The sequence below is a fragment of the Tursiops truncatus genome, chromosome 5, assembly GCF_011762595.2.
Source record: "Tursiops truncatus isolate mTurTru1 chromosome 5, mTurTru1.mat.Y, whole genome shotgun sequence".
Classification (NCBI taxonomy): domain Eukaryota; kingdom Metazoa; phylum Chordata; class Mammalia; order Artiodactyla; family Delphinidae; genus Tursiops; species Tursiops truncatus.
In genome coordinates this window covers 30,675,727-30,703,106 of record NC_047038.1, presented here as the reverse complement: position 1 = coordinate 30,703,106, position 27,380 = coordinate 30,675,727, and the positions used below count along the sequence as shown (strand labels likewise).

At 36.2% G+C, this 27,380-nt stretch overlaps 1 protein-coding gene across 1 annotated transcript in view; it reads right to left on the bottom strand.

The window, feature by feature from the left end:
• The window catches only part of COL25A1 (collagen type XXV alpha 1 chain), a 465,859-nt gene that overhangs the window by 193,098 nt on the left and 245,381 nt on the right, over window positions 1–27,380 (bottom strand). Inside the window, exons 3-4 of the mRNA XM_073804997.1 lie at window positions 22,198–22,242; window positions 20,161–20,168 (exon numbers count right to left, since the gene is read on the bottom strand). Coding sequence (XP_073661098.1) covers window positions 20,161–20,168; window positions 22,198–22,242 — 53 coding nt within the window. The remainder of the gene's footprint in view (window positions 1–20,160; window positions 20,169–22,197; window positions 22,243–27,380) is intronic.

Genomic DNA, 27,380 nt, shown 5'->3' with positions numbered 1-27,380 from the left:
TCTGAATGATTCTAAATAACTGCTGACAGGTAGAAGATGGTGTTCCATGGGCTGTAGCCGCAGCATGCTAGGAGCCTACTGGGGAGAGAATAAAGCACGAGTTCCCATGCATGAATGGTTCTATGTCCTCCCTGGATCATGCTGACTGGCCATCCTTGAAATTGTATAAATGAAAGGAAGTAGGCCCAGGTAGACGCTTGCATTAATAATTGGTGTGAATGAAGTAAATTAGGCTAACCCACCAGGTCCTTCCTAAAGGGGTAGAGAGGCGGTACAAACCTGCAGAAATAAAGTCTGCTAAAACCATCTCTTCAAAGCTTTTGACAAACTGCAAACCCTAGCCATGTATTGTTTTCTCACTGAAAGGAGAGCTCAGGGAGAAGTTTTAGTTCACACAAACACACACGCACATGCACAGTATAGGTATATGAAGCATGAACTAGGACATGAGAGTTAGGCAGCACTGTCCTTATTCACAAAGGAAGTCGAGGGACCTGGTTCTGCCATTAAGCCAAAGGGAGGATTTTTCTCTGATGTTAGAGGGCAGGTGCAGTGCAGTTTGGGGTTCCTTTAGCTCCTGGGTCTATTCCCACATGCACGATCTGTACTACAACGGAATCTGCCCCCCTTATTTGTACAGTCATGTTGTGACTGAAGGCAGGCACAGTTAAAGGCAGTCCCAATCAGAAGAGAGAGCTCAAGCAGTTCAACCAAACCATGATTCATTTTCAAATTTTTGAAGGAAACAATACGTTTGAAACCTCTTTGCTTTGTGATCCTAGAGAATACAGTTTTCACCTGCCTATTTCCTGGTGTAGACATTTCCCAGGGTTCTAAATTCTTTTCAACATCTCCCTTTCATGAAGAGCCCACAGTAATAAAGAATCATGAGAAATATCAAACCCATTTAACAATGGGGTAGAATCATGTTTTCTTCTAACTTTTGTAGGGAAGAAAACGAATTTGTTTTTGCAGCAATATCCTTTATAACAAACATACATCTCATTCCGTCTCATGTCATTCCATAATAAGTTTTTATTCTTTCACTTGCATAAACATTAATCTTGTCTAAATAAGATCTGAATCCAAAAAAGCAAAAAAAAAAGTTTATAAATAATGCCAATAATTCAACTTGATACTAAGCAGATTCTCAAACTTTCTCTTAACTCTATTTTAATTTAAATTAAAATAAAAACACAAGTAATTAAAGATTAACAAAGTTTTGAGGTTTAATTCAAGTCATTAGAAGACAATATTATTTAAAAGTAGGAAATAGATTGCCTTCATGGTGTTATTCTATTTCTTAACCACACAAATATTTAAAAAACAAAAACGTAAAAGTTTATGGCTGATTGAAACCTGAAAGATATCTTTACCTAAAAGTTCTTATTCCTCTTAAGAAACTGAAACCTCCATGTGCAAAAACAGAATGCACATGGCTACTTCATCTTAAGCGTCACTCAGGAAACACATTTGATGTTGTTTTGTGCCATAATAATAAGAACACAATAAACTATGAGAAGTGTCATTTCTGGAAAATTAGTTAGCTGTAGATCAGCAACAGACAAATCTTTGTAACAGATGTGACATGACTTTGATAAGTTGAACTTTTTAAAACATGGAGTATTTTAAAAGACATCCTCAGGGCTTCCCTGGTGGCGCAGTGGTTGGGAGTCCGCCTGCCGATGCAGGGGATGAGGGTTCGTGCCCCGGTCCGGGAAGATCCCACATGCCGCAGAGCGGCTGGGCCCGTGAGCCATGGCCGCTGAGCCTGCGTGTCCAGAGCCTGTGCTCCACAACGGGAGAGGTCACAACGGTGAGAGGCCCGCGTACCGCAAAAAAAAAAAAAAAAAAAGACATCCTCCTGGAAATGAACTAATTTAGATAGAACATACTGTATGCCATTATTCATAAGCCCATTTTCATCACTGCAGAACAGCTATGTCAGTGTGACAACATCTTCCTTAAAATTCATGTTTGGGATCCACTTTTAGTTAATTAATTTAAAAAGTAAAGAGAAAATCTGGACTCTATCTCTGAGGTTCCCACCAACTAAAATTCTGTAACTTTCATATTTTATGCACTCTGAAACTTTCCATAATTTGAAGATAAAAATCTCAGGAAAAGATCCTTCTTCTAAAAATATATATTTTTTTAACTTAGAAAAATTTGAGCTACAAAACATTCTGAATGAAGAGTCAATATCCTGGTTAATTGTTACAGATGAACTATTTCTAAATTTGTTAGAAATAAATTAAAAGCCTATAAATGCCAAATATAAGAACTTTAATAATTCACTATTATTTTAGTATCCCATCACATATATATTTGGACGTTAGACAAGGAGCTAGTTTTACGTAAGTACACACATTCATTTACTGGGCTTCATATGATGCCCTTGGTGGATAAAGCCAAACATTCCACTAGCTTTGGTTATAGTTTTAAAAGTAAGAAGTTTGAAGATCTGTCATCTAGGATGCTTTTTAAATACCATTCTTGGTATGCAAAGGTATTTAAAAGGCTAGCCAGCACAGAGTGAGACAAGGTGGGAACAAATATGTAACAAAAGAGATGTCATTTTCTAAGAGGTTTATCATGCTGATTTTAATAGTAAGCCACCTGCTGTAGCTACTGTCAACGAGCAAAGCAGGATATAGCAAGGAAACATTTCACACCTGAAATGATGCTGACTTCAAGTCCCCAAATAAGAAACATTCTAATATAAACCATCCCCTTTGACTGTTATCAAAACTCTTCCCCAAAGAAATTCTTACATTGTCTATGGAGTCTAATTTACTGACAATATAAAAGGATATTATAAATCACTGAAAGTACTAAAGTAGGTCACATCTTGGTAATCACTGTACTTTAGGGCAATAGATTGAGTTCCTACTGCGATAGAGAGATGATTCGGGTCAATTTCCAATAATAATTTACAAAAAATGAAAGCTTCCTATTTAATTTACTTTGAACAGAACACAAGCCTAGAAAATGATCTGGGTGCTCTAGTTATTAGAGTATTTACAAAGTACTGGAAGTTACAGAAATGAATAGGAGTGAAAGAAATTGTCTACCCTTTAATGATACTTTTTAATAACAAAATAAAAGCTTCTTCTCCTCACAATGATGAATAGCAGGAGGTTTCCCAATCCAAATTCATTTGCCTTGTGGTTTTGATTAAATATATGCACATAGGAAACCTCATATTATAGGAAATATATAATTTCTGTATGAGTTTCTTATGGATTATAATATTTGGTACAAGGTCAAGCAATTTTTCATTTTGTTTAAAATGTTGTAACGATCTGAAATCGCCTTCAGTTTGGTTACACCCTTCAAAGTCTCTCCTTCTAAACTCTATTAACATCACCAAACTGAAGCTAAATAAGGATTTTTTTTTTCCTCTAAATAGGGGAGTTAATGCCTATGGGAAAATAACAGTCTTAACAAATAAAGCCCAGGGGATCCAGTCAGGCAAAGGAATAAATCCTCATCTTTCACACAACTTTCAAACCGGTAAACAATACAAGAGTTCAAAATAGTTTCTTTTCAAGTCACGCCGTATAAGATACAAAGTAAGTTTGTATGTAATGGCGATGCCAGATCAACTTTCCAGACATGAAGATTCAATGATTAGAGGCTTAACTTTAACATGCAAAGTAGAGGGCTGGATGGAGATGGAGGGGGGCAACAGGATAAATAATCCGCACAACTGGAAGTGGAAGTTTAGGTCATTTCCTATGTGAGGATATAGAGGGTATATTGGATAATGGTGAGACTATCTGAAGGGAAACCACAAGCTGATTAGTTCCACTCCAAGGGATGGTTTTTAAAAACCAGTTCTTATTCTTTACCACTGATTAGAAGTCTAAATGAAAGGCTACATATGGAGAAAGATATATCCATCCAGCCATTACAGCAAAAGGGCGATAAATTATCCAGGGTGCCTGCAGAGAACCCTTTAATCCACTCTTTCAGTTTTCACTCTCACCTGCGAAAAAGTCTGAAACTGTATGCCAGTTGGTTGTTAATAATGTGCCCTGGGAGGGAGCGAGTTGAAATTGTTCCCCAAACTGCAAATCAAGAGACAAACTATGTGTGTCTACTCCTGTTGAGTGAAATGATATATCAGAACAGAAGATGGTGTCTGCAGTACAGGACGAAAGTATGCTTTCATGTGTCCTCTAAACTCCATGGCTCTGGGCAGCAAAGCTCTGGAGCCCTTATATTTCTACTCCCAGAAGAATATGCTAACATAGATGTAGCTAACAGAAGCCTCCAAAAGGAAGTTTGTGATATAAAATTTAAAATAATTGTTTTTAAATTTGTAGTTTCCAGATTGGATTTCTGCTGTGCGTGCCAAACCTTCTCCCCCCTTTTCTGCGGGTTAGCTACACAAATATGGATTTCATTTGTTCATTAATGGAAGGAAGTGGTGACTCAGACGCTTTGTACAGATGCCTCAGTTTTCCTATTTCTACTCTCCTTCCACAGAGCACTGTAAAATGTAACCGGTTCAAAGCTAGGAGGAGGGGAGAGCGCAGGGGGGCTGGGATTAGGAAAAGCAAGCCCCTTGCCTCTCTGGTTTGGTCTGCAGCCCAGGCTCCCTCCCCCTGGACCTCCTGACTCCTGATCACCTCAGTCCCTGGACAGTCCGTTTTGTCCTTTTCCTCAGTCTGGATGTGGGCTCCAATCAAACCTCAGCATCATCTCCTCCCCAAATCTGCTCTTCCTTCTTTAGTCTCTATCCCATGGTCTGCACTATTATTCCCCAGAGCAAGGCCTGAGAATCACCCCCACTTCTCCATCCTCCCCATCCTTACATCTAGTCACACATTCTGCCATTTCTACCTGATTAATACACCCTGAATCTATCCCATTCTCTATATCTCTCCAGGTCATTTTATTTCTCACCCAAGTAACTGCAACAATATATTAACCATCTCTCTCTTCCCCTTTGTCTTCCTCCTATCCTTTAGCAAGAGTGATCTTCCTAAAATGTTTGTCTGACCATGCTACCCCACTTCTTAAATCCTTCAGATTGTATACTTTTAGGATAATTACTTAGCATGGCATGTAAGGTCCTTCACCACATCCTACCCCAATCCCTGCTTTCTATTTACTTCCTCATCCCCTCCTCGAACTTTACATTTCAACCTTAATAAGCAGTTTTCTTAAATGCTATTCTTTCGTGTATCTCAAAGGTTTTGAACAACTAGCCTCCATGAAAACACTGCACAACTTAGACTTTTCACGTTGACAACACTGTGACTTAGATCCAGAGGCAACCCGATCCCCTCCCCACCAAAATTTGGGTGATTAACCCCGCTGTAGTTCTTCCGTTGTACCTCGACATATCCTGAGCATATTTCTCACATGATATTGCTATGTTTTTGTTTTGTTTTGCTCCTAGTAGACGCTAAGGTCTTTGAAGACAGGGGCTATGTTTATTTGCTATTGTATCCCCATCATGTATAGCAGAGGGCATGGCACAGATTAGGCATTCCATATGAGTCTGATGAATGAATCATTGAATAAGTGGGCACTGTATTTTAGATAACTGTATGAACTAATTATTAATAACACTTTAAGTCCCTCCTGCCTCTATATCCCATGATTCCATCCTTTATTCATTTCTTTGAGCATATAGAAATACTTGTTAATAAGACATTCTGCAGAAATACAAACTAGAGATGTATATGTGTATTTTTGAGACTGAAAATATTAGCAAGTAAGGAAACAAGAAAAAGCTTTATTTTTTTTAATCCTAAGTAAATCTTAAGAAAGCATGGGGACTGTGAAGATAAAAAGTGCATTAAAAATATCATTCATGATGACTAAAAAAAAAAACCATAAGAACATTTAGGTAACCCGGGCCACTTCAGATTCCAAGGCTTGATGTCTTTTTAATTCCACCAAAGCAAGAACTAAAGTTCATTTAATAACTAAAGGAGGAAATTCTTTCTATATTATGGTTCAGGACTCAATTCAGAGCAAACAACTCATACTTAGTTAATTTAGGCCAAATGTAGGCCAACATCACGGTGTCTAAATGAGCAGAAATTAAGCAGGAGCCACTCTTTGAGTAAGAGGAAACCATAGCATTTTACATAACTAGTTTGGAAGGATGGGGACATTGAGGTCTTCTCTGCAATCACATGCTGCCGAAGATTACTAGATGCTTGGCCATTCATGAGGAAACAATAATATACCCTTAAGTCACTCATTCGACTTTGTTCAAAATATTTACATTCAAAAATGTGTCCAAACTGCTCTTTCATAGCACTTTATTTTAGTGTGGCTTTCTTGACTACGGCTAGTTATTGCCTCACGAATCCACAGAAGTCATATAATTATGACTTCCCTAATTTGTCCCATAAGGCATTACAGGCCTGCATAAGCAGATCGCCCTAGGAATTCAGCCACACAACTAAGTATTTGGTCACAAGAAAGTCAAACAGGAAGAAGCGACATGACACTCCATTTGTTCACAGACTGGATATTAGAAAAATATGCAGGTGTCCAGTCAGCAACCAAAAGCAAAGACTTTAAAACTGAGAGATTCATTTTTAATAATTCTGACTGCCTTGTGCTACCTGTTTTGCTTTTTTTATTTTTTAGTGTAAAATGAAACGCTCTTTTAGCTCTTTGGAAGAGAGGATTCATCCCTAAACTCACTTTTTTGTTTTAATCATGTTTCCCACTATAAGAATGTCAGTTGCTCCCTCTTCAAACCTTATGAAAGTGACCCTAAAAATATGTCATTTTTTCACAGAAGCATTATTAAAAATTAAACTTTCACATGAGACAATTGGGAATATGAAACAAGATAACCAGAGCTGTTCCAATTGAGATGATCACCCTGGATCCAATACAAGGTATTGAAATCACTCAGTGGCATGAGAACTAGTAAGAAGAAAGAGAAAGCCATAGCAGTGTCTGTTGATGCTTGAAGATTTTGTAAGTGCTTAAAGACAAAAAGCCTTCATTATCAATGAAGTTATGAAGTAACCTGGAAGGCCTGAGGCTCCTAGCCTGGTACTCATACTTTATTCTTCTTACAAACCACTCCCTAACTTCTATGTTGCACTTTTTCAAAAAAATTCTTTTCCCTTTTCTTTTTCTGTTCAAAGTTTCTAGTGATAACAGTTTTGATGAAATTTTTCTTTTCTAACATTTTACAAAGTCAGAGGTCACATTACTCCCCAAGTGACATACCTGTACACATCTCGTTGGAGATTTCTGGTTCTCTCAATTCCTTAAGGAATTATATCCAAACAGCATAGCAGAGATTGGCTGTTCACCAATTTTGTTTACTTTTTCTTCTAAGCCCACAGCTATACTTCACTCTCTCCTTTGCAGTTATGTGTGAAAATGTGACTTGACACTTGCCAAAGAAATGTGGTCAGCAGTGATATAAACCATAAACTCTTGTACTTCTAGTGCTGGCCGAAAGAATCCTCCCACTTGACTGTCCATTCTCTTTCTTTCTTTATCTTATCCAGTGGCTGTATGCCTATGCCCAGGGTAACCTCAGAACACACAGATGGAAGATGGCAGAGTCCCCAGAGTCTTGCCCTTCATCATGTACAAGAAATCAGTGTCTACTGTGGTAAGCCAGTAACATCTCAGAGTTTGTCTGTTAAAACAGCTACAGTCATTCTAAAACAGATGGTATCCAGAAATAGACCACAGGAAAGAATAGTCTTGCAAAAACTTGTCAATATTTTGGTATGTCTATTTCCTCCTCCTTCTGCTCCTCCTTTTTTTTTCTTTTTTTACTTTAACACCTTTACTTATCTCAGTTTGCGGGGTATTTTTCCTTTATCTCTGCCCCTTCAAGAATTCCAAAATTCTGTTTAATCTGGCACTAAATCTACGTAAACAATATCAAAAGAAGCACTGAAACAAATTGCCACTGAACACGGCAATGTTCAAACACGGCCTGAACCACTGAACCACTCAAAACAGAAGATGTGAAAAGACACTGGGGAATCTGTTCTATGTAAGAATTATAGTTATGGCCCTTTTTCTACCTTTTGTTCCAGGACACAAAGCTGTATGAAGGGTTCCAAAATGAACTACCCACCTGTGACAACCTATGGTCATTCTATTATAACTCTGTTCCCAAACAGCCATTAGACACAAATTAATTCTCCAGGTTTGTTTTGTTTGTTTATCTGGTTTGTTATGGTGACTACATCTGAAATTATCGAGCCATCTTGGTATTTTACAGTGATACCGTTTCCTGCAAGATGAGTGGTTTTCTCCCTCCATCAAAAATGATATCTTATTATTACAGAAAAAAAGAACAGTAACCACACATTCAAAAGCACACTCTTTGAGCCCAAACAGAAATCAAAATACTTTTATAATTAAGCAAGAATATAGCAAAAGCAATTAAAGGAACATTTGCTGAAAAACTCCATTACAATTTTATGTTCAGTTTTCTCAACTCAAGAGCCAAAGCTCGTATCTCCACACAATTTACTTCTGTTAGATGAAAATTAGATGATTTATAAGTGTGTTTTGAGTAAAGAGCAATATGAAAGATCACATACAAGATGTAAGGTCCACAGCTAGCTAAGTAAAGCCTAAAATGAACCTTAGATAATAGGTAGGATAAGATACAACAAAGAAGATACTTGCAAAGAAGTTGGTAACACTTCAAGCTTACCTGCCTAAAAAACAACTTGTAGAAATATGGGGGGAAAATGGGTTTTGAAGAGAGACAGAACTGTGTTCAAGTTCCAATTCTGCCTCCTACTAAATGTGAATCCTTGGGTGGGCTAATTTACTTGATCTGCCTAACCCTCGGTTTCTTCCTCTGTAAATGGGTATAATATATCTCTAGTTCACAGGGCTAGAATGAGAATTGGTATGTAAAGTGACGCATATTAGGTAGTTATTATAAATTGTAGTTATGAAAGTATCTGGAAAAGATTTACTATTGGCTTAAAAGTCATATTGTCTTTTTTCCGTATAAAGTAAAGATATCAGAGTTTCTCATCTAAAAGTTCTATAGAGATTTCTTTTCCTAATTCATCTACCACATTGGCAGAAATAGCATTGTAAGCTTAACTTGGCTAAGTCTGCTTCATTCATCTGTCAACAAGATTCTGGGCTTCAAATCGAGCTGACAATTGTTGAAGGTGGACAGAACAGAACAGGCTGCACCATGGCGTTGTATTTCACACCTCAGAGGGTTCTATGCTACCAACAATAACATCATATCTCTGTCAGTCAAGCACAATTGTAGGGTTTGATAGACTGATACAAATAAAAAAGCCAGTTAAAACAGATCTCCTGAGTCTGTTCTGGATATGGTTACGGGACTTGTTTGATTCTGTAACCTGTGAATAGTAGAATGGCACCTACCTTGGGGACGAAAGGACAAAGAGAGGCCATCCCCTATTGACTCTAAAAAAAGGTCAAAACGAGTGCACAATTTGCTACAACTAAAAATGCTGAAGTTATTTTGTAAATGTTGATCATACTATTTGCTTCCTATTGAAACACGAATGTGTTTTTGAGATATCCAAAATAGAAGGTACAATTTCACGCCATCTGGAATCAGGTAACACAATGGTCAGGCAAATCACTCAAGCAAATACATTTGTAAAATCCAAGCTAGGCGCTCAAAGCACTTGCATGGATTTCTTTAGAGCAGTGTTTTAATACATATCACTTTCATGAGAAAGAAAATAGAAAAAAGCACCTGATATTCACATCAAAATAAATTACATACATTATCATAAAATTGCTACATTGTGGCTGTTTATAGCAAAGAATCCTGTGGTAGCAATATCTTTTTGTCAAAATGGATAAGGCTGAGAAACAAGCTGAACAGCTTCCTAAAGAGTAAATCGATATGTGGGATCTAATTCAAGTAGTATTTCAAGTTTTAAATTATACATGATCTCAATATGCAAGATACAGAAACTGACAAAAGTAACACTCTAGCCACAAATAATTCTAGTGTGATACCGCCAAGTTTTCCAAAATATATCAAATGAAGATGTAAATGTAAGGCGTCTAATTAAATTTTATTATGAAGTGTTTCTCCCCCCCCACCCCTTTAATGTTACTTGAGAGTGCTACTGAAGAAGGGCAATGAAAAAACGTTACTCTTAGTGGCAAAAGAGATCTGCCAATGTCCCTCCAGGAAAACCAATCTTTCATTTGTTTGTTTGTTGTGATGAGTGCCCTAATCCTGTCTTTGCACCAATGAGCACATTTCACAACAAAGTCAAAGTGAGTGGCAAGAAAATACACATCAGCCCTTGAGCAAGTGTTCATGGAACATTCTCCAGAATAGATCATATCTTGGGTCAGAAATCAAGCGTTGGTAAACTTAAGAAAATTGAAATTGAATCAAGTATCTTTTCCGACCACAATGCTATGAGACTAAGTATCAATTACAGGAAAAAATCTGTAAAAAATACAAACACATAGAGGCTAAACAATACACTACTTAATAACCAAGAGATCACTGAAGCAATCAAACAGGAAGTTAAAAAATACCTAGAAACAAATGACAATGAAAACACGACGACCCAAAACTTATGGGATGCTGCAAAAGCAGTTCAAAGACGGAAGGTTATAGCAATACAAGCCTACCTCAAGAAACATCTGAAATAAACAACCTAACCTTACACGTAAAGCAATTAGAGAAAGAAGAACAAAAAAAACCCAAACTTAGCAGAAGAAATCAGAAACAACAGATCAGAAATAAATGCAAAAGAAATAAAGGAAATGATAGCAAAGATCAATAAAACTAAAAGCTGGTTCTTCTAGAAAATAAACTAATTTGATAAGCCATTAGCAACACTCATCAAGAAAAAAAGGGAGAGGACTCAAATCAATAGAATTAGAAATGAAAAAGGAGAAGTAACAACTGACACTGCAGAAATACAAAGGATCATGAGAGATTACTACAAGCAACTGTATACCAATAAAATGGACAACTTGGAAGAAATGGGCAAACTCTTAGAAAAGCATGACCTTCTGAGACTGAACCAGGAAGAAATAGAAAATATAAACAGACCAATCACAAGCACTGAAATTGAGACTGTGATTAAAAATCTTCCAACAAACAAAAGTCCAGGACCAGATGGCTTCACAGGAGAATTCTCTCAAACATTTAGAGAAGAGCTAACATCTATCCTTCTCAAACTCTTCCAAAATATAGCAGAGGGAAGAACACTCCCAAACTCATTCTAGGAGGCCACCATCACCCTGATACCAAAACCAAACAAAGATGTCACAAAGAAAAAAACTACAAGCCAATATCATTGATGAACATAGATGAAAAACTCCTCAACAAAATACTAGCAAACAGAATCCAACAGCACATTTAAAGGATTATACACCATGATCAAGTGGGCTTTATCCCAGGAATGCAAGGATTCTTTAATATATGCAAACTAATCAATGTGATACATCATATTAACAAATTGAAGAATAAAAACCATATGATCATCTCAATAGATGCAGAAAAAGCTTTCAACAAAACTCAACACTGATTTATGAAAAAACCCTCCAGAAAAAAGAAAAAACAAACAAACAAACAACAACAAATAAAACCTCCAGAAAGTAGACATAGAGGGAACTTATCTCAACATAATAAAGGCCATATATAACAAACCCACAGCCAACATCACCGTCAATGGTGAAAAACTGAAGCCATTTCCACTAAGATCAGGAACAAGACAAGGTTGCCCACTCTCACCACTATTATTCAACATTGTTTTGGAAGTTTTAGCCACAGCAATCAGAGAAGAAAAACAAATAAAGGAATCCAAATTGGAAAAAAACAAGTAAAGCTGTCACTGTTTGCAGATGACATGATGCTATACATAGAGAATCCTAAAGATGCTACCAGAAAACTACTAGAGCTAATCAATGAATTTGATAAAGTAGCAGGATACAAAATTAATGCACAGAAATCTCTTGCATTCCTATACACTAATGATTAAAAATCTGAAAGAGAAATGAAGAAAACGTTCCAATTTACCATTGCTGTTGCAATGTAAACAATAGAAATATCTAGGAATAAACCTACATAAGGAGACAAAAGACCTGTATGCAGAAAACGATAAGACACTGATGAAGGAAATTAAAGATGATACAAATAGATGGAGAGATATACCATGTTCTTGGATTGGAAGAATCAACATTGTGAAAATGACTCTACTACCCAAAGCAATCTACAGATTCAATGCAATCCCTATCAAACTACCACTGGCATTTTTCACAGAACTAGAACAAAAAATCTCACAATTTGTATGGAAACACAAAAGACCCCAAATAGCCAAAGCAATCTTGAGAAAGAAATAAGGAGGTGGAGGAATCAGGCTCCCGAACTTCAGACTATAACTCAAAGCTACACTAATCAAGACAGTATGGTAGTGGCACAAAAAACAGAAATATAGATCAATGGAACAAGATAGAAAGCCCACACATAAACCCATGCACATATGGTCATCTTATTTTTGATAAAGGAGGCAAGAATATATAATGGAGAAAAGACAGCATCTTCAATAAGTGGTGCTGGGAAAACTGGACAGCTACACGTGAAAGAATGAAATTAGAACACTCCCTAACACCATACACAAAAATTAATGCAAAATGGACTAAAGACCTAAATGTAAGGCCAGAAACTATAAAACTCTTAGAGGAAAGCATAGGCAGAACACTCCATGACATAAATCACAGCAAGATCCATTTTTACCCACCTCCTAGAGAAATGGAAATAAAAACAAAAATAAACAAATGGGACCTAACGGAACTTAAAAGCTTTTGCACAGAAAATGAAAAGATAAACAAGGCAAAAAGTCAATCTGCAGAACGGGAGAAAATACTTGCAAATGAAGCAACTGACAAAGAATTAATCTCCAACATTTATAAGCAACACATGCAGTTCAATATCAAAAAAACCAACAACCCAATACCAAAATGGGCAGAAGACCTAAATAGATATTTCTCCAAAGAAGATATTCAGATTGCCAACAAACACATGAAAGGATGCTCAACATCACTAATCATTAGAGAAATGAAAATCAAAACTACAGTGAGGTGTCACCTCACACCAGTCAGAATGGCCATCATCAAAAAGTCTACAGTAAATGCTGGAGAGGGTGTGGAGAAAAGGGAACCCTCTTGCTCTGTTGGTGGGAATGTAAATTGATAGAGCCACTATGGTGAACAACAGTATGGAGGTTCCTTAAAAAACTAAAAGTAGAGCTACCATATGACTCAGCAATCCCACTACTGGGCATATACCCTGAGAAAACCATAATTCAAAAAGAGTCATGTACCACAATGTTCATTGCAACACTATTTACAATAGCCAGGACATGGAAGCAACCTAAGTGTCCATCAACAGATGAATGGATAAAGAAGATGTGGCACATATACACAGTGGAATATTATTCAGCCATAAAAATGAACGAAATTGAGTTATTTGTAGTGAGGTGGATGGACCTAGAGACTGTCATACAGAGTGAAGTACATCAGAAAGAGAAAAATAGATACCGTATAGTAAAACATATATATATAATCTAAAAAAAAAAAAAAAAGGTTCTGAAGAACCTAGGGGCAAGATAGGAATAAAGATGCAGACATAGAGAATGGACTTGAGGACACAGGGAGGGGGAAGGGTAAGCTGGGATGAAGTGAGAGAGTGGCATGGACATATATACACTACCAAATGTAAAATAGATAGCTAGTGGGAAGCAGCCGCATAGCACAGGGAGATCAGCTTGGTGCTTTGTGACCACCTAGATGGGTGGCATAGGGAAGGTGGGGAGGAGATGCAACAGGGAGGAGATATGGGGATATATGTATATGTATAGCTGATTCACTTTGTTATACAGCAGAAACTAACACACCATTGGAAAGCAATTATACTCCAATAAAGATGTTAAAAAAATAAAGAAAATACACTTCAGGACACAAGGTTACACATCACAATCTTCCTGTACTTGTGAAACCACAGGACCACAGAGGCTCATGGTAGAAGGAAGCTGGAGGGATTTACTTCATATAGATTCTATGCCATGGATTGCTCATCAGTAGCAAGGCGATTTACCTTCTCTGACTACCTTTGTGATTTACATTAAATTTACGGAATGGAGGCATGGGCAATTACCATTAAACTCGCCACGTAAGTCTTGATATTTTATCCAATTTCTTATTTGTTGAGATAAATATTTTTCATTGAACACAGAATTTGTGAAATAAAATGTTCTAAAAATAACTTTATAGAAACATTCAGATTTCAGTTTATGGAAAAGAAATGGAAGGAAAAATATGCAAAACATTAAATGATGCTAAAAATAGGAGGAGTTACAATTGTCACTGCAAGTTACAATTGTCAATCATTGGATACTGTATCTAAATAAATATAAAATTGATCAATCCATTTAATCATAATAATGCCACTGTTCATCCATTTTCTTCAGATGCAAGAAAGATAGAGGTAGCCTCATCCACCAGAGGACAGACAGCAGAAGCAAGAAGAACTACAATCCTGCAGCTTGTGGAACAAAAACCACATTCACAGAAAGATAGACAAGAGGAAAAGGCAGAGGGCTATGTACCAGGTGAAGGAATAGGATAAAACCCCAGAAAATCAACTAAATGAAGTGGAGATAGGAAACCTTCCAGAAAAAGAACTCAGAATAAACATAGTGAGGGTGATCCAGGACCTCAGAAAAAGAATGTAGGAAAAGATAGAGAAGTTGCAAGAAATGTTTAACAAAGACCTAGAAGAATTAAAGAACAAACACCTATAAGAATTAAAGAACAAAAAAAGAGAGAGAAAAAAAAAGAGAGAGATGAACAATACAATAACTGAAATGAAAAATACACTGGAAGGAATCAATAGCAGAATAACTGAGGCAGAAAAATGGATAAGTGATCTGGAAGACAGAATGGTGGAATTCATTGCCACGGAACAGAATAAAGGAAAAAGAATGAAGAGAAATGAAGACAGCCTAAGAGACCTCTGGGACAACATTAAACACAACAACATTCACATTATAGGGGTCCCAGAAGGAGAAGAGAGAGAGAAAGCACCCAAGAAAATATCTGAAGAGATTATAGTCAAAAACTTCCCTAACATGGGAAAGAAAATAGCCACCCAAGTCCAGGAAGCATAGAGAGTCCCAGGCAGGATAAACCAAAGGAGAAACATGCTGAGACACATAGTAATCCAATTGACAAAAATTAAAGACAAAGAAAAATTATTGAAGACAAGGGAAAAACAACAAATAACATACAAGGGAACTGCCATAAGGTTAACAGCTGATTTCTCAGCAGAAACTCTCCAAGCCAGAAGGGAGTGGCATCAGATATTTAAAGTGATGAAAGGGAAGAACCTACAACCAAGATTACTCTACCCAGAAAGGATCTCATTCAGATTTGACAGAGAAATCAAAAGCTTTACAGACAAGTGAAAGCTAAGAGAATTCAGCACCACCAAACCACCTTTACAACAAATGCTAAAGGAACCTCTCTAAGTGGGAAACACAAGAGAAGAAAAGGATCTACAAAAACAAACCCAAAACAATTAAGAAAATGGTAATAGGAACAAAAATATCGATAATTACCTTAAACGTGAATGGATTCAATGCTCCAACCAAAAGACACAGGCTCGTTGAATGGACACAAAAACAAGACTCACATATATGCTGTCTACAAGAGACTCATTTCAGACCTAGGGACACATACAGACTGAAAGTGAGGGGATGGAAAAAGATACTCCATGCAAAAGGAAATCAAAAGAAAGCTGGAGTAGCAATACTCATATCAGATAAAATAGACCTTAAAATGAAGTATGTTACAAGAGACAAGGAAGGACACTACATAATGATCAAGGGATCAATCCAAGAAGAAGAGACAACAATTATATATATACATGCACCCAACATAGGAGCACCTCAATACATAAGGCAACTGCTAACAGCTATAAAAGAGGAAATTGACAGTAACACAATAATAGTGGGGGACTTTAACACCTCACTTACACCAATGGACAGATCATCCAAACAGAAAATTAACAAGGAAACAGAAATTAAGGAAACACTCCCATTTATAACTGCAGCAAAAAGAATAAAATACCTAGGAATAAACCTACCTAGGGAGACAAAATACCTGTATGCAGAAAACTGTAAGACACTGGTGAAAGAAATTAAAGATGATACAAACAGATGGAGAGATATACCATGTTCTTGTATTGGAAGAATCAATATTGTGAAAATGACTATATTGCCGAAAGCCATCTACAGATCCAATGCAATATCTATCAAATTACCAATCGCGTTTTTTACAGAACTAGAACAAAAAATCTTAAAATTTGTATGGAGACACAAAGACCCCAAATAGCCAAAGCAGTCTTGAGGGAAAAAAATGGAGCTGGAGGAATCAGACTCCGTGACTTCAGACTATAATACAAAGCTACAGTAATTAAGACAATATGGTACTGGCACAAAAACAGAAATATAGATCAATGGAACAGGATAGAAATCCCAGAGATAAACTCATGCACCTATGGTCAACTAATCTATGACAAAAGAGGCAAGGATATACAATGGAGATAAGACAGTTTATGCAATAAGTGGTGCTGGGAAAACTGGACAGCTACATGTAAAAGAATGAAGTTAGAACACTCCCTAACACCATACACAAAAATAAACTCAAAATGGATTAGAGACCTAAATGTAAGACTGGGCACTATAAAACTCTTAGAGGAAAACATAGGAGGAACATTCTTTGACATAAATCACAGCAAGATCTTTTTTGATCCACCTCCTATAATAATGGAAATAAAAACAAAAGTAAACAAATGGGTCCTAATGAAACTTAAAACCTTTTGCACAGCAAAGGAAACCATAAACAAGACGAAAAGACAACCCTCAGAATGGGAGAAAATATTTGCAAACAAATCAACAAAGGATTAATCTCCAAAATATATAAACAGCTCATGTAGCTCAATATTAAAAAAACAAACAACCCAATCCAAAAATGGGCAGAAGACCTAAATAGACATTTCTCCAAAGAAGACATACAGATGGCCAAGAAGCACATGAAAAGCTGCTCAACATCACTAATTATTAGAGAAATGCAAATCAAAACTACATGAGGTATCACCTCACACTAGTTAGAATGGGCATCATCAGAAAATCTACAAACAGTGCTGGAGAGGGTGTGGAGAAAAGGGAACCCTCTTCCGCTGTTGGTGGGAACGTAAATTGATACAGCCACTATGCAGAACAGTATGGAGGTTTCTTAAAAAACTAAAAATAGAGTTACCATATGACCCAGCAATCCCACTACTGGCATATACCCAGATAAAACCATAATTCAAAAAGACACAGGCACCCCAATGTTCACTGCAGCCCTATTTACAATAACCAGGTCATGGAAGCAACCTAAATGCCCATCGACAGATGAATGGATAAAGAAGATGTGGTACATATATACAAGGGAATATTACTCAGCCATAAAAAGAATGAAATTGGGTCATTTGTAGAGACTTGGATGGATCTAGAGACTGTCACACAGAGTGAAGTAAGTCAGAAAGAGAAAAACATATATCGTATATGAATGCATACATGTGGAACCTAGAAGAACGGTACAGATGAACCAGTTTGCAGGGAAGAAATAGAGACACAGAGGTAGAGAACAAACGTATGGATACCAAGGGGGGACAGTGGGGAGTACGGGTGGTGGTGTGATGAATTGAGAGATTGGGATTGACATATATACATTAATATGTATAAAATGGATAACTAATAAGAACCTGCTGTATAACAACAACAACAAAAGAAATATAATGGAAATATTTTATCAAGCCACCTACTCTAAAGGAAAATTTGATGAAAAGCAAATACAATACCTTGAAAATCATATATGGGGGTTTAGAAATTGGAGGCTTAAGAGGATTTCATTACAAGGTATTTCACCCCTAAGGGCTCCCATGATACGGAGTCCCAAGTACTTACAGTAAGACTCCATTGTATTAGCAAAGATAGCACAATGAATATATATATTTTTTCTCTTTTTCATATTCAATGGTTTTTTATCTTATCAAATGTGAGCAACTTAACTCGAGTTATCTTTTAGTCAGTATAAAAAAAGTGTGGATATATGTATATGTATAACTGATTCACTTTGCTGTACAGCAGAAACTAACACAACATTGTAAATCAACTATACGCCAATAAAAATTTAAAAACAAAACGAAAATAACACACAAAAGAAAACCTCATAATTACATATACCTTATTTCTTGGATCTGATGCAATTTGCTAAACACATTATAACTTCTTTAAAATCCATCTGAGATGCCATAGTATTAATGCTTATTGTATAGATTAGCCATTTTACATTTTTTGGTTATGCTTTTATTATATGTAATTATTTATATCAAGAAATATAATTTGATATCGAATCACTATGTTGTACCCCTGAAACTAATATAATATTGTAAATCAACTATATTTCAACAAGAAATACAATTTGACCCATGGCTAGCCAAACCTGTGTAACAATGAGCCATATTATAATATACTTACAATTTCAAGGAAGAAGGATAACGTGGTAAGCAGAAAGCATTTACAGTCAGACATATCTAACTGAATTCCAACTTTGCAAACCCTCTTTAGCTGTACAGCCATTGATAATTAACCTCTATGAGCCTCAGTTTCCTTGTTGACAATGGTAATGTTTAGAGACATGAATGGGGATGGTAGCATCAGAGACAAAATAAATGTATGTAAAGTCCTAGAATACTGCCTGCCATACACAGGGGCTTAAAACATATTAGTCCTCTTTTTTAGTATATAATAAGAAAAGGAAAAAACAATTGAAATATTCTAGGTGGAGAACCTGAACTAATAGATGGCCCCCTGAAAGCAAGAGCCCAATATGGGTGTCTAAACTTGTGAAGGACCAAACAGGAAATACTAGAATCCTCAATATCATAAGGCAGAAATGAGATTTAACTGCCTCTTGGCCTGCCTAATACTTACCTCCACAAAAAGAAGCCTTGAACGCTCTATTCTGGATGTAATCTCCAGAGTTTCCTTCGGGTAGCAGTGGTTTGTTTCTAGTTTTAAAGACAGTCAAATATGAAGCCAAAGAATAAGGCTCCTAGACCTGGGGCATGCCATCTGCCTAGCATTAAGCAAGAGCTGAAGTCAGTTACAGAAGCAAAGTCATTTCTAACATGATTTATGTTCCGTCCTTGAACGTGGCAGGAAGACTGCAAAAGATATTTGGAAGCCAATGCTTCCTGTGAATAAAGTAAATGAGTATATGCTAAGCCCCTCTCCCTGGACCATGCTGGCCTGTTAGAGAAGTTGCCAATGCAGAGTCTATGAACCCTGGAGCAAACCGACTATTCGGGATGAGAAAATATCTCCAGGGCAATGATCATTGCTACCGTAAACGTACAGAGCACAGTACGGCACCGGGGTCAGACGACAGATATCCAGGATATTACTCAAAAACACATCTAGCTCAAAGCTGACAAGATAATCTGTTCCTGTGAGTACAAAGCAGGCTGGAATGCTGCAGCCATGACCTACACAAGGAAAGAAAAAAGAAAGTGCAACTCTCCAAGGGCTCCAACTCAAGCTCTTTATGCAGGCAAAACTCCAAGGCACTTCAAAGGGAGTGTTGCTTATGGAAAGAGCGCTGAACCAAGCCCACCGGGGGTATCACTTCCACGATCATGTTGCCATCTACATTTCGTGAACTGGCAAATGCAAATATTTCAGATACAAGCTTAAACGAATGAAAAAAGAAGTGTGAAAGAGCTTGAGGGTTTGCTCGCAAAGAAACCTCAGTATTTCAGGAAAAGCATTTAATATCAGGAGCTTCATAAGTTATTCCAAAATTCCCAAGACAGTAATTGGTTTGTGATCGTATTAGAAATAAAAGTTTTTTTTTAATTGACACATATTGCACTCCTACATATCACATGATCACAAAACAGTATACTTAAAAACTAATGTCCCACAGTTAAATACTCTTAAAAAGGTCAGCAATATTTTTCTAATCGAAATATAGAGTATATTTTGATGTTTTAACAGTTTTAACATACGTGATTTGATTAACGTAGAGGAGCCAGAATGCAGCAAATATACTTACAGGAGGACCTATGGTGGGGGGAGAGTAGACAGAATAAGAAAAAGAGAGAGACAAATTAGTGAATATACAAATAGTAAGATTTAATAAAAGATTAGAACATCATAATAATCATCAGCACAATACAAGAGACATAGAAATCACTTAAGAATTTAGTGTCTCTCAGTCATTTTTTAGATCATGAACCTATTATGAGACCATATCAGAAAAATGCATTTACATCTATGTACACACAAAATTTTATGTAAAATTTCACAGAATATTCCCTGAGGACTGTTTATGAATTACTCAGAAGTTCATATATTTTAAGAAAAGACTGTCTAATTTATACACCTAAAAATTTAGATAAAATATGAATTAGGAAGAGCGTTAGTCATTTATGATAGACCAGTTGTAGACAATTGATATATAAATTTCTTGAGTTTGGTAAAATGGCTAAATCAGAAAGATACCTGCTATTTGTTCTAAGAATGTTTATCTTTCAGTAGTATTGTCAGTATATAAAAGACTAAGTCCTGATGTTTATGTAAGTTTCTTTAAAAACTATGTATTCTCATCAAAACACAGGCAAAGTCTAAGAAAATTTCAATATCTCGCACACCATATGTTCAATGAAAGCACCAGTTCTCAGTAGCCCAGAAGTTGGGAATTGATTTTTATATTTTCTGTAAAACTGCATAAGTACAAAATTTTCACTATTTTTTCCTAATCCTCTTTCTTTCTTTCGACACAAAGATCAATTCAGTGATTATTTGGGTCCACCAATGTTTTATCATTTCTTTTTCCTCAAAAACATTTCTAAAGCATCCTCTATTATAAAACTTTGCACTCAATGAAAGGGATACCTATACAATTTTCCAGTTCCTTAGAGTGAATGAGGTTTAAAGATAACTTTTGATAATTCTCTTAAAGGAATTAAGCAGCTATGTTTTCATAAAACCCTTTTTACTTTGACATCATATTTCCAAAAGGGAGAGGAAATGAGACAAAAAAAATCAATCTGCCGTCTGCTCTTTTTGATAGGTTAGTATTTCTATTTTTTAACCCTTAGTAGATTGTTTTTAATATTAATAAACACTTGTAGAAAATGCTGGAAAAGAGCATTTCTTAGTACACTAAAATCAAACCTTAAATTACCTTCCTCTTATCTTGCAAGGAAGAATTGATGTCCTGTTAAGACTTCAAATTTACATTTACATTTTTGGAGCCTTAGACTTTATAAAACTAGTAAAACCATAAGTGAACACACTCATTTGAATATCTTGATTTCAGAAAAAAAAAGGTTTTATTTGAATTTGCATATAGGGATTTGGCCTGAAAGCAAAAAACAAAACAAAACAAAAATCACTAAAATGGGTGTCAGGACAACTGGTTGTGCTTCTAGTTCTGCTCATAAAAAATTGCATGGCTTTGGTTGAACCACCTGACTGCTCTGGGTCGCCATTTCCTCAACTATAGAATGAAAACTCTGGATTGATTACTAAAGTTCCTGTCATCACTAAAATTCTATGGTTATACAAGAGGAATAAAAATTCTTAAATTGTGAAAAGAAGGAGAGTTAAAGCATGACAAAATTTTACCAGTTGGATAAAATCATAATCAGGTTTCCAGGACATGTGCCCCAGTGTCCCAAGGCAGATGTTTCCGCAGAGAGTGTGCATTGACTGACCACCTATGTAGGTGGAAAGATGGGTGATGCTGTCATACTGCATGTGGCTAAGAAACCCTCTGCTGTACACTGAAAGGGCAGATTTAACGTGACACAGTAAATAAGCCAAAATTGGGTGCCAGGGGTTAGTAAACTGTAATTAATAATATTTTGCAAACTTCTCCTTCCTACTGTTTGATGGAAATAAGAAGATAAAAAAAAATTCTATGTGTAGCAGAGAAGATATAAACATCTCACAAACACACATACACACACGCATGTGCACATGCACACAACAGCCAACAGAACAATATAATTACTAATTAGGAGGAACAGATGTGGGAACCTAGCCAGAACATGAATGACACAGAACAGCTGAAAGAGAGACTTACCAGATTCTCCTCTTCGGCCCCTTTTACCTCGTTTCCCCGGAGGCCCTGAAATAAAAAGAACAGTTTTTGGAATTTTTGGTTCCAAAATGGCTAGTAAATGATTTCTATATATCTTGTCACTGTTTTTAACTAACATGAAAAGGACCAGAGATTTGTAAAGGCCAACTCTGCCTCTGACATTTCAGCATAACTGTTAAGCTTCATTTAATTATAAAAGCTGTCCTAGATCTCTAACCAACTAGTGTTACTTAGAAACACTAAAGATTCAGAATTTTTGTTCATCCTGCCCGGGTATCATCAATAAGAAAGGGTTCGCTAAGCAAACTGGTGGTGTTGAGATTTCATGTTTCTTAGGAAAATTTCTTTTCTGAAGGTTTCAGCATATTAATAATTAAAAGTACTAAGTACAAATGATTACAGTTTCTCTTTAGTCAGGTTCCTCATGCTTCCCTTGAAAATATTTAGTTGGCAGTTAATTAAACATATATATTAATAATGTAAATAATCTTTACAAATATTTCTATTTTATTAAATGTGAATTTTCATCTATTGGAATTTCTCTAATTAAGAACCAGCTGAGTTAAAATCACAACGCTTTTAATTGGAAAGTGTTTAGGTAGTAAGTATTGGTCTCATTTTTCTAAGGGGCTAGCTCATTATTGTCATTCAATAAATGTTGAGTCTTTACGGTGATCTCATTTTAAAAGTGAAGAAATAACCTTTTTTTTTCAGTGAGTTCCCTATGAAGACCACCAAGCCAATATGTGTCAGACTTGCACAAGTTTCTAGACGTTCATGGTTTTCAAGCCATTATTCTCAACTATATAATTTCTGCCCTCATTTCCTTGGTTAGGAATAGCTCCCGCTGAACTATGATCCCAGAAAATAGAAGAGAATAATTAGCCCACAGTGAGAATTGAGGTCTTAAAATATTTGCTGGGAGAAAGAGGCCAAGGAAAATACAGAACTGCTTGGTTTTGAAGAATGAGTTGCAAAGTTGGACTGATGACTTCTAAACTCTAGAAAGTTCAAGGCACAGGCGTTGGCACCCAGTTGACTCTTAATGTGATCCTGAGCTACTGACTTCCATATGGAAACACTATCACGAGAAATAGAAACATCAGTGGGCCAGGTTAGTTTCCCTGCAAGCCCTTACACAGAGTAAGTCTGGCCATCTGTGTTTTGTAAGAGGTTAAAAACAATCAAGCAATAGAATCAATTGAAAATATTAGGAGAAGCGGCTTTGTAGCAGAATCCAAAATTGTCATTCGAAATTTCAGGTTTCCTTCTGTGTTCTGAAATAAAGGGAGATTTTCATCACACTCAAGTTATCCTTGGCCAGACTGAGAGCAGAAGGAGAATCATATAAATAGGTAAATAAACCCAGTGGAATCCTAATAGTTATGAAAAATATACATTTATACACATGCTCAAACATACACAGACACAGGTATATATTGACAAATTCTGATATATAATATACAATGTCCTTTGGATTAGGAATCAGATTTTTTTATATTACAAAATTACTTTAAGAAGTGTTTAGCAACAACTAGATACTTATGATGTCTGTGGTCTGCACAGTAGGGACTATAGGTCATGTATAAGATGTATATCTGCTCTGAAGAAGCAAAGAAGTTGAAAAGACTAAAATAACACACATGAAAAATTCGTTAGTAGTATATGTTGTGAAGGTGGCACAATGAGTTTGTGCTCTGATTTGTTCCTTCTACTCTAAACACATGGTCAGTTATAAAAAGAGAAAAACATTTAAAAGTATTTGCATTCAAAAAAGACATGGGCATGTCCACAGGCCAGAAATGTACCAGAACTGGAAAGTGGAGAGCAGCGATAAACTATGAGCTTGCCTGGCTCTGGTTCTAGAAGTAGAAATGGTGGCTATGGGTTCTATCCCTGAAGAGTAAATACTCAAAAATTCTCTAATCAGATTCAGACTCACTTCTTAAAGCTGGGGGCTTATAAATGCTAAAGAGAAGCTTTAAAAAAATCTGGATCTCTGGCTTAAAGGCCGGAGAATATAGATATAAACTCTCAATCAGAAAATGAAGTAAGCATCTGCTGGTTTGATGCCTGATTCTGTGATATTCCAAACATAAATCTGCGACAGGAGTCCTGAAATATCATTTTAAGGCAACTCTGGTCTAGAAAGCTGGGAGGTCAGGTAAAGACAGACATAAAATGATTAGGTAAGAAAAGGTGAGTATAGAGGAAAGAAAGGCAGACACACACAGAGAGAAAACTACACACACACACACACACACACACACTAAAAACCTCCTACTCACAATGAGTATAGAAGTCAAAGTTCCAAAACATATGAAGAAATCTAATGCTAAGAAAGGTAGCACTAAATAATAAGATCATGAATTCTTCCTAGGTAAAATTAATTAATTTTAAGAAATCATCAGACGAAGATTAGTATGTTAATTATGCTTTAAGAGATAAATGAAGAAGTAATACCCATTAAAGAGCAAGGGGTTTTGAATGTAAACAAGGAAAAAAAAGAACAAGTGGATATGAAAGAAAACCCTTTAGAAATCTTGAAAATGTCATTGAAATTTAAAAAAAAGATAAATCAGTTAAATGCTAGCCTGGATATGGTTGAAGAAGGAACAGTCATGGAAGATGTAGAATGCAGCCCAGAGAGACAGATTGAGTACCTCTCTATGTATCTGACTATCCACTGTAGTCTGAATGTACATGTCCCGCAAATTCACAGGTTGAAATTCTAACTCCCGAAGATGATAATTTGGGGAGTGGGGTCTTTGGGAGTTGCTTAAATCATGAAGCTGGAGACCTCAAGAATGGGGCTTATAAAAAAGACCCCACAGAGACCCCTAGCCCCTTCCACTATGTGAGGACACAGTGAAAAGACTCCAGCTATGAACCAGGAAGAGGGCCCTTACCTGAAGGTGACCATGCCGAAACCTTGATCTTAGAGGTCCCAGCCTCCTGAACTGTGAGAAATGAATTTTTGTTGTTTATAAGCCACCCAGCCTGTGGTATTTTGTATTAGCAGCCCAAACAGAATGACTCTATCTACTATCTATCTATCTATCTATCTATCTATCATCTATCTGTCTGTCTATGTATCTATGTATCTATCTATCCATCTATGTTAAGAAGAAAATTTTTACTTATAAAAGAACTCAAAAGAAATGATAGAGAAGACTTTGTTTAAGAGATAATAGATGAGAATATTCTAGAATTGAACTTAGGAGACCTAAGATTGAACTTATACTCCAAGTGGCAAGTAAAAATAAATCACACTTAAACACAAAGGAGAAATTTAGAAATATTCATGGATAAAGAGAAAATGTTAAGAACTACCAGTGGGAAGATTACAATGGAAGATACCTAACTGACTGCTGTCTCATCCACAACAAAGGTGCCAGAGGGCCCAGAACTGATTTTTAGGAAAAGCCTTAGAAACCTATAATTATGTTTGTTTATTGGAATTAGTTTGTCACTTTCCTCTGAGGAATATTCCTTTTAAATAGTAGAATCTATCAAGTAAAAACAATAGATTACATAAATGTTTAAAAATGATTTAAAATAAACTTTTTAAAAATTTAAAAGATATCAGATTATAAAAAATGATCAGAGAAGCAATGATATTTTTGAAGAAACCAAGAAACAAAGTTAAAGGGATTCCCTGGTGGTCCAGTGGTTAGGACTCAGCCCTTCCACTGCCATTGGCCCAGGTTCGATCCTGGTTAGGGAACTAAGATCCCGTAAGCCACGTCAAAAAAAAAAAAGGAACATGTCTGCCTTAAATATTCAATTTAAGAAATGAATCAAATGCTGTGGGAAATTTGCTCGTTATATTGAGAGTTGAGAAAAAATAAAATCGAAGGAAACTGAAAAGATACTTGGTAAGACAGATATCTATTGAATATGACAAGGTTTTCCAAAGAATTTCATAATATTTGAGAGAAAAAATTAAGCTAAACTAAGTTATGAGAGGATGGGAATCCAAATCCTATTGGATTTACAAAGAAAATACTTGATTTGAGAAGAGCATGTTATAATTGCTATAAGAAACAGAAGACTGAAGTGAGCATTATATTGAACTTGTGAACTAATAAATTATACAAAACTCGCAGTAACACATAAAGATCTTGCTTACAAAGAAAATAAATAGAAGTTTTGAAAAAGTCTACTTTGCAGATGAGATAATTTGATATCACTCCTGAATTTAAAGGCAAAAATAATTTAAAACTTATATACATGGGATGAATTTGACAATGGGCAGCTGGCAGATCACCAGAGTGAAAAAGAAGAAAAAACAAATGATAGATATTTCCCAGACAAAACCGATGTTAACAATAGCTAACAGTAGTTGAAAAAAATATTCCCATATATACAATGGAATATTACTCAGCCATAAAAAGAAAGGAAATTGAGTTACCTGAAGTGAGGTGGATGGACCTAGAGTCTGTCATACAGAGTGAAGTAAGTCAGAAAGAGAAAAACAAATACCGTATACTAACGCATATATATGGAATCAAAAAAAAAAAAAGGTACTGATGAACCTAGTTGCAGGGTAGGAGTAAAGATGTAGACATAGAGAATGGACTTGAGGAAACAGGGTGGGAGGGGGAAGCTGGGGTGAAGTGAGAGTAGCATCGACATATATACACTACCGAATGTAAAATAGCTAGTGGGAAGCAGCAGCATAGCACAGGGAGAGCAACTCAGTGCTTTGTGATGACCTAGAGGGGTGGGATAGGGAGGATGGGAGGGAGGGGATATGGGGACATATGTATGCATGTGGCTGATTCACTTTGCTGTACAACACAAACTAACACAGTATTGTGAAGCAATTATACTCCAATAAAGATCTATTTAAAAAAAAAAAGAAAGTAAAAGAAAAAGATAGTGCTCATTTCTATTCCAAACTGAGTGATGAAGTGTCAGTCAGGCATGAGCTGTAAGAACAAATATAGAAGGTGGAACCTAACTCTTATTCACTGAATTTGGCCAGGTCCGTGCAGCAGAAATTCTAAGTGAATTTTCTCAGCAGAAAGACATGCCTCTGCAAAAGAAACTCGTTCAAGAATATGAATGGGAAGAGAAAAAGCAGAAGCTATCAGCAACAGAGGAAGTGAAAACTAACAGAGAATTTATGAAATAAAGAATAAATTATAGAGGAGCTTCAA